Here is an 8848-nt window from a genome sequence, read left to right as displayed (position 1 = left end):
GACATGAAACAGACTTGGTTAACCTGTCTGAGCAATTTTTTTTTTGAAATTCTGTCTGAGCAATTTTTTTTTTTGAAATTATGTCTGAGCAATTTTGTTAGCAATTGAAATTATGTCTGAGCAATTTTGTTAGCAATAATTGTTTTTTTTTGAAGAAACTAAATTCGCCCACCTAAATTGGCACTGGAGAGAATCGAACCTGAGACCTCAAGGAGGAGCACACTCCCAGATCCCAAGCCAATACGACCGGGCCAACCCAAGTGGGTTTTGTTAGCAATATTTTAATGTGATTTGGTTCTATAATGGTTTGTTTGTGTAACTGCAATTTGTGCAAACATTAGTTACAAGTATTTAAGTATTATTTAGGTTTGTAATACTTCATTGTCTTGAATTAAAAGTAACTCAAGTATTATTTATTCGCTTATAGTATTATGCGTTTGTCTAGGTGAACTAATGAATCTGTGTTATGATTAATGATTTTCTAAGCTCTTTCCTTTGGTGAAACAATTATTGCTAATATACTCAATCATTAAAGTTTTTTCAAGTGTTCCTAAACAGCTAAATCAGATCAAATGTTGGATGGTATATTTCCTATCACCCTTACCAGTTTGTTATTTAAGAATGTGGACATAATCTTAGTTTCTCCATGTTAATTGTGATTTTGTCATTATGGAACTATTTCAAAGTCATACCAAGTCCAATCCACGAACCGATTATATCAGGCAATATCTGTAGACATCTGTTGATTATGAGCTCTCATTGAGTTCACAAGAGACATGTGTTTCATGTTAGTCCAGCCTATAAGCCTATTAATTTGATGTTGCAATCTTGTTTAGTGGTTTTATAAATTCTTTCTTGGTTTTCCTCCACTTTATTGATCAACCAACCAGAAATTTTGTTCTCCATCGCTAGGGAGCTACGTTATAGTTGATGAAAGTGGAAAGAAAAAAGCTCTTTAATCAAAAAGCAAGGTTGCATATCTCTTGAATATTGTATTGTGGTTGTGGCATCTAATACATCGAAGTGAAATACTCACAACTTCAATCATGTTTTCTGTGTAGGCCTGAAAATTTTAAACATGATTCAAATGAAAGAACCACCATTTCCAACATGAGAATGAGATGAACACGAGTACTGATGATGATGATGAAGTATCTCCACAGGAAGCCAATACTAATCGGATGAGATCTCTTGAGTTGCAGCTGGTTGATAGAATCCAGTTGATTCAAATGATTAAACAGTTGGATCTCATAGTTCAACCTATTATTGTGTGCTCGTTATCTTGAGTTTGCATTATAGGAAAAAGTTAAAATTGTTAACAGGAATTACAAAAAAGATAATTATGATAAGACTAGACTTGTATTATTTGGACAATTATGATAATAAAGATATTTCAATTACCACCACAGAAATTGTGACAAATGTATTAAAGACACTGTTCCTTCATGCTAATCAATCATGTCACAAAATTCAATGAGTGAACAAAATGCAAGAAGAGGAAGAGAGAGAATAGAGTCCACGTATATGCAAGTCACCATCAAGAATAGTGTACACTTGAAGTAAAAGAGCAAGAGAAACTTGAGTTTTACGGATCTGAAAGAAGCACAACGTCTTAGTTGCCATCTAAAGGCTTAATTAACAAGGTATGCAATTTCTTTGTAAGATAAATAATTTTAAGACATAATAGAATTAAGTTTTATTTATGTAGTTTAAAGCTTTTTTATATCTTGGCTATTTCTACAAAAAAGCAATCACTGTTAGTGAAGAAAACTTCATTTTTAAAGAATTAAGCTATTGAACTCTTGTTTGTGAGTTTTTACCTATATGATATACACTTTCTCAGGATCTTTCCATAGCAATTTGCAACTAGTTTATTTTTAAGGTGGGCGGAATTGAAATTGAACTCTATAACTAAGTGTATCTATAAATTTGGGGTGTCTAATTATTTTGTAGTCCAACAAGGGGCAAAATGAGTAGTTAATGAAGTGAAAAAATTAAGTGTTGATATTGAAACCACCTATGATATGTTATGCATGTGCAATATCAACCTATGATCTATTTATCAACAATCTATTACTCAATTTATTCTCTAAAATGATTTCTTTTTTTTTACACAATCCTCTATATAATATCATTCCACTTTTACCCCACTAAGTGAGGTCGGCTCAATCTATTAAACTCAAAGCAATACAAATAAAAAATAATGATAGTAACTATAAAAAATCCTAGTTAAAGAAAAATCTACTTTGTAAGTATGTAAAATTCTAGGACTCACTTGCTAATGAAAATTGAGTCTACCAGAAGGGTCTAGACTCTTAGAATGTGGCGACTTGTGCCTCTATCTATTGCCATCAAAAGGCTTAACAAGGATGCATTACAGGTATGGAATTTGTTAGATAATGCTGCAAACAAACATATGGTTGTTGCATTTTCTTGTTTCCACCCTTAGTTTAAAGTTATATGCACTTATGTAGTAAAATTAAGTTTTTTTTTATAGATTTTTTTTCCTACCTTGGCTATTTCTACAAAAAATCAATGTTTGTCTTAGTCTAATATCAAGAATTAGAAACAACATACTGGTTAGTGCTCTTTTTTAAAATATGCTTTAAAAGGGTATCCACTGTCTCTGGATCTGTGGATAGCAAAATTTAAATTAAGAATGACCCAATCAATGTTGTAAAACCCGGACTGGTGATCGACCTGGTCAAGGCACTGGTTCACTGGTCGAACCAGTGGGTCACTAGTCGGACGCATGAATATTGACCCGGTCTATATAAAAATATTTATGACCCAAAATTACATTATGAATGAAATTTTGATAAAAAAATCATGTCATTTTTTTCTATTTATTTAAAGTTTGTACATTAAAAAAATTATATTCACTGTTGCAACTTTGCAAGTTAATTTCTTAACTGCAGCACAATTCAAGCTAATTCCAATCCAAATTCAAATTAGCTCATACATTAAACAATAGTACTGCATAAAAAACCTCACAAATAAATTCTAATATTTAGATTTCATATTTAAAACATAGTATGTTCTAAACATTGTTGGAAATCAAAATATAACAGACTTACAAATCCAAGTAAGTTCTGAACATAGTCAACCAAAAAAAAAAGAATAGACTTACAAACCCAAGTAAGTTCGAAACATAGTCAGCAAAAAACAGAAACTCAAGCAAGTCAAAAAAAAAAAAAAAAAGGAAAACGGGTCGGGTGGGCTAAACTGGTTCAGCGGTCCGCCCACTGACCTTGCCGAGTCACACCGGGTTTCAGCTGGCTAATTGCATATCCGGTCCAGTAGCCTGCCCGAACAGCTGCACCCTCCGGTTCCCGGTCCAACCGGGTCGGTCGGGGTTTTAAAACACTGGTCCCAATTTTTTATTTCAACAAAAAAAATTATCAACAAAAATATAAATGAATAATGTAAACTGCTTGATCAACATGTATTCCATTCATATATGCAAGATTCTTAATTTATTTGACTATCAATTTCGTAGATAGGGTGTACTTCTCCATTTGTTATTTTCTTCATAATGCTTGTATTTTAACTTTAAATAGGACCTCCAAATTTGCAGCAATATGTTACTTGCTAAATTTTTAGCCATTGTTCTGATACACATTCTGATTTTAGGAAATATATGTAAAAGGGGGAAATGCTAGAAGAAACTAGGAACATCGCTTTGGAGCGTTCTTCTCGGATGCCTCCGCTTCCTTTTCTACCTTCGTTTTCTTTCATCATCAACACATTTCTCTTCCTTCCACTCTTCTTCTTAAGTCAATTTCAAAAACATGCCACTACTAATGCTGTGTCCACCACATCTTGTGAACCTTTTGGATGTGGAAATTTCAGCGATATTAGCTACCCATTCTGGAGTCTTAACATCCAACCAAGTTATTGCGGCCATCCAAACTTCAAGCTTGATTGTCAACATGGCAACTTAACTATTGACATCAAGTCCCAAAAGTTTCACATCCTTCATATAAATCAAATGTCTCAACCAAGGTTCTAAAAAACGGTCGCGGTCGCGATCGCGGTCGCGTTAAGGTTGTCGCGATTTCGGCTGTAACGGACGCTGCGATACAAATAACGGTCTTCGCGGTGTGAATTAGTCAAAATGTTTCACAAAACGTATTAAAACTATTTATGTTATCATATAATGTATAATAACTTAGATTAATACTTTTTTTCCATAATTATAACATGTTTAAAGTGAATATAATAATAAAAATAGATTACATTTAGTAAAGATAGAATGTTTGACAGATTGAAAAGAAATTAACTAATAAATTACTACTCATAGCATATCTTTAAACATAGTTCATGCTCAATTAACTACATTTAGTTCACATCATAAATTTTTATGAATAAAAAAGAGGCATTAAAGTGCCAAAAATAATGTAAAAAATAATAAAAATGGTGAAGAAATAAATAAAAACAAAATTGGCTCAGCTGGAATAAATCTGGACCACTTGATGCATCAAGGGGTCCAAATTTAATTCCTACATATAGTTAAAAAACCAAGGGTGCAGATATGAAAAAGGGGGTGCATAAGCAACAGCATATAGGACAAAACTGCAGGTGGGGCCCGCGGTCAACAAGGAAGGAAGGAGGTCAACTCCTTCTTCTTCCTTTCTTCACGTGAAGAACAACAACAAGAACATCACCACTGTTGAATTTTCTAAAACCTCAAATGTTCACCAAATCTCACAAACTAAAATACCATTTTGATTGGATTTTCACGCTGATCATGAATCTAAGCTTATATTTCACAGTGAATGTTTGTATAGAGAGAAAAGTGAGAAAAAAGTTTTGACTGAATTTTCAAGTTGGAGTCCGTAACGGCGTTTCACGGTCGTAACGGCGTTCCGTAACGCTGTAACGGCGATATTGCTGTGAATTTCTTTCTCAGCGTTAAAAGGGGCAAAAACGGTAACGGCCGCTGCCGATACCGATTTGTAACGGCCGTTTTTGCGGTAACGTCCCGTTTTTTAAAACCTTGGTCTCAACTTTTGAGGATTGTAAGGGACGATTTATGGAGTTATGATGTTGATGTTGTGCATTCTTGTCCGAAGCAATATATTGATGTAAACTTAGATTTGCATTTCTTCAAGTACACTTCTAACAATGAAAACTATACTCTATTGTACGAGTGTGGTCTTCGTCCAAACTCAAACTCCTCTACGTTGAGTTCTGAAGTTTCTGAAGTGTTTTCTTGCCTCATGGAGGGTAAAACTCGTGATGCATACCTAGTTTCAAGTGACAAATTGGTTGATTTCAATGTTATGGAGTGTAAGAATAGTATCACCTTTCCTGGCTTGAAGAATTCATTGACAAATGACTCGGATGTTTTAGGTGAAGGATTTGAGGTTGGGTGGAGTGGTGTGGGAGAAGAAATATGTGGTGGTTGCATGAAATCTGGTAGGAAATGCGGATACAATACATCAGAAAATTCAGTTATGTGTCTCTTGCCGGAGAAATCCATGGCAGATGGAGTAACATCATCAAATGGTATTCTTTCTTTTCCTGACATTTTATTAGATTCTTCTGTCGAACACAATCTTGTTTTATTAGATTTCTTTTGATGCCAAACTAGTTTATCACATATTCATAAGATGTTTTAGGATTTTGTGGATTGATTTAATGGTAATAAGTAAACGATACGTCTAGTTCATGTTTGGAACTTAGAAGTTAACATGTCACAATACAAGGCATTTGAGAATTTAAGCTTAAGATATACACATACATCTCTTGCTTAGATTACTTATGTTCCTTTATCCTCATTCTTAAAATATGATTTCTATTTAACCTCGTGCGATATTTCCGAGCTTTAAATCCAACGGACGTGAATTCGTAATCTTTTAGCAACATCTCAAGTACACTCTTGAGCAAGGTTTGTAAATAGTGGTCACTACTCGTAAGTTTGTAGTTCCCCATTCCTATTTCTATTTGCCTCTCAGTTCCCACCAGAAAACCTCCATGATTCCTTCAGCGACTCTTATGCAGCTTAGGTATTAGATTTTTGTATTGTTTGCTCAAATTAGATATTCTTATTTGCATCTTTGATTGTTTATTTGTAGCTATGAAATACTAAAGATGAAGTTAATTTTTTTATTGATCAGCCAATGTTCTAACAGATTCCTACATGATGTTTCTACTATTGTTGCACAGAGAAGCATTTGAGCAGGCAAGCGAAAATGAAAATCATTCTAGGTGATACATCTAATTTCCTGTTGTATTTGTCTCTTTAACGATTGTGGTATATTTAGTAGTAATCATTAATCTACATGCAATAAAAGAAGAACTGTTATCCTTCCTTAGATTGGACTATTTTTTTTATAGGCTAACTGTTAATATCAATTATGCACTAGACAAAACCTTAAGCAGATAGCTTGGCAGCTTGCCAATATAAATTTGATTACAAAGAGATATGGGATTGTGATTTGTTTCTCTTATACCAAAAAACTCATATAATAAAAATATGTAAATATTTTCTTAATCATAAATACATTGACTAAGCCTCCTAACAGGAAGTGCAGGTGCAGTATTTGTAGCATTATCCATATGTATCATTATCTTTTGTTTCAAATACAAGTCAACACTTCTTAAAAACCAAGACATTGAAAGATTCTTAAAAACTCATGAAGCCTTCACTGCTAGAAGATACAAATTCTCACATATCAAGAAAATGACCAACAACTTCAAAGTCGAATTAGGACAAGGTGGTTATGGTGCTGTATACAAAGGAAAGCTATCCGATGACAGCCCTGTGGCCGTAAAGATATTGAAGGCATCGAAAGGAAATGAAGATTTTATGAACGAGGTTTCTAGCATTACAAAAACCTCTCATGTTAATGTTGTTGCCCTTCTCGGATTTTGTTTTGAAGGTCGGAAAAAAGCTCTCATCTATGAATTAATGTCCAATGGTTCTCTTGACAAACTTATTTACAATAAGGGACCTGAAACACTTCCTCCTTTGAGCTGGGAAATTCTTTATCAAATTGCTAAAGGGATAGCTCGAGGGTTGGAATATCTACATAGGGGATGTAGCACTCGAATTTTACATTTTGACATCAAACCACATAATATTCTCTTGGATGAGAATTTTTGTCCAAAGATATCAGATTTTGGACTGGCAAGACTTTGCCCAAAGAAAGAGAGCATTATTTCGATGTCAAATGCAAGAGGGACAATGGGATATGTAGCTCCAGAGCTGTGGAATAGAAATTTTGGAGGAGTTTCACACAAGTCTGATGTTTATAGTTATGGAATGATGTTATTGGAAATGGTTGGAGGGAGGAAAAACCTTCATGCTGATGCAAGTCACACAAGTGGGATATACTTTCCATATTGGGTATACAAAAGGCTTGATGTTGGCGGTGATTTGAGACCGGGTGAAGTCATTTCCCCAGAAGAAGATGAGATCGCAAAGAGAATGACCATCGTGGGTTTATGGTGCATTCAAACATTTCCAAAAGATAGGCCTACAATGAGTAGAGTGATTGAAATGTTAGAAGGAAAAATGAATTCATTGGAAATACCACCCAAACCTATTCTTTCTTCTCCTACTATACCTGTACCAGAATCTTCAACTTCATGAAAGTTTTGGCGTAAGTGTTCCACACTGCATTTTTTTCTATCATCTTGTATATAAGTTTCTAAACTGTTGTTATAGTATACGTAAAAGCATTACAAATTGCTCAAATAAAAGTGTTATTTTGATAAATCTGTTGCTGCAATGCAGGTGAAAGTAAAACTGATATGGTTGAAGCGAATGAAAATATATGAAGAAGGAAGTCTTGTAGATGACATGTTTATATGATTTAAAAGAGGAGCCGATTGTGAAATACTGAAAATCATATCAATCCTTTGTTCAAAAGTTTTAATAATCTCTTTGTTGAAAATGTGAACTCGCATTTGTCAAAAAAAAAAAAAAAAAAAAGTGAACTCGCAAGTGTTGCTAAATGTGAACCCACACACATGAATCTAAAGCATGTGGATAAAACAAGGTTTGTCCTATTTTTATGATCTCAAATAACAGAAGAGAATACACACAGTTGGCAATAATCAAAATTGAGGAATTTAAGGAACACGTGACATGTGATCCGGAAATGAAGGAATCGAGGATTTGAAATGCTAACCGAAAATATTCCTCATTTCTATGTGGTGATCATTGTCTATACATACATTGTGTACACTCAATGATAATTAATGAAGTGAAACACTTTCATTCAATTTGTCTAAGTCATAATAAAAGGGCTTACTAAAAGGATTTGATGATGACTCCTCTGACCTCTCTCTCTGTGGCAATTCTAAAAGTATTTTTTTTCTTTTATATGCTTTCTAGTCTAGTAATGTACATAGAAGCTCTCCCTTATTTTACTGCTCTGAATTAAATCAAGATGGTACCTGTTCCATACTAGAATTCCTTCCAATTTCTATTATAATTCCCTACTGGTTTACTAATGGAAATTTGAGTTCCTTTACTTGCTTCATTCATATATCATAACACTTACACCTATTTAAGAAGCAATTAGATACTAACTGTCTTGATTTAAAAGCAACTCCGAATATTATTTACTTGTTTTTTTTTTTTTTTTTTAAATCAAAAACTCTACAAATGAAAGTTGGTAATAAGAGCACATCATTCTGAAGACTTCTGTAATAAGCGCACATCATTTTTTTTGCGTACAATGAATCAAAAACTCTACAAATGATTTTTTTTTTTTAATATGCTTTCTACTGCTACTTTGTTGATTTATTCAAAAAAGAAGAGAGAAGTAAAATTAAATAAAAGGAAAGAAAAATGAAAAAGGACTGGATGTACTTTTAAGCCAAGATCTTCGCT

The 8848-nt window shown here is 33.6% G+C and overlaps 1 protein-coding gene across 3 annotated transcripts; it reads left to right on the top strand.

Annotated features, from left to right (window-relative positions):
- The first annotated feature begins 671 nt into the window (after nt 1-671).
- Nucleotides 672-8466, top strand: LOC146918105 (LEAF RUST 10 DISEASE-RESISTANCE LOCUS RECEPTOR-LIKE PROTEIN KINASE-like 2.1). 3 transcript variants are annotated; one of them, XM_085719773.1, is made up of 7 exons: nt 672-971; nt 1062-1643; nt 3634-3992; nt 5002-5511; nt 6172-6213; nt 6531-7610; nt 7745-8466. In XM_085719773.1, exons 3-6 carry the CDS (start codon nt 3656-3658, stop codon nt 7598-7600), a joined length of 1959 nt encoding a protein of 652 aa, XP_085575899.1. In that variant the 5' UTR covers nt 672-971; nt 1062-1643; nt 3634-3655; the 3' UTR covers nt 7601-7610; nt 7745-8466. The 3 variants fall into 3 exon arrangements, with proteins under 3 accessions (XP_085575899.1, XP_085575897.1, XP_085575898.1); XM_085719771.1 differs by lacking the exons at nt 672-971; nt 1062-1643; nt 3634-3992 and having other exon boundaries at nt 5087-5511; nt 6540-7610; XM_085719772.1 differs by lacking the exons at nt 672-971; nt 1062-1643; nt 3634-3992; nt 6172-6213 and having other exon boundaries at nt 5087-5511.
- The last annotated feature ends 382 nt before the right edge of the window (nt 8467-8848 follow it).

This window comes from Medicago sativa, chromosome 6 (assembly GCF_051527215.1).
Source record: "Medicago sativa cultivar Bolivia chromosome 6, Bolivia_mono, whole genome shotgun sequence".
In the NCBI taxonomy this organism is placed as follows: Eukaryota; Viridiplantae; Streptophyta; class Magnoliopsida; order Fabales; family Fabaceae; genus Medicago; species Medicago sativa.
Note: the sequence above shows the minus strand (reverse complement) of the source record. Positions and strands in the feature narration are given on the sequence as shown.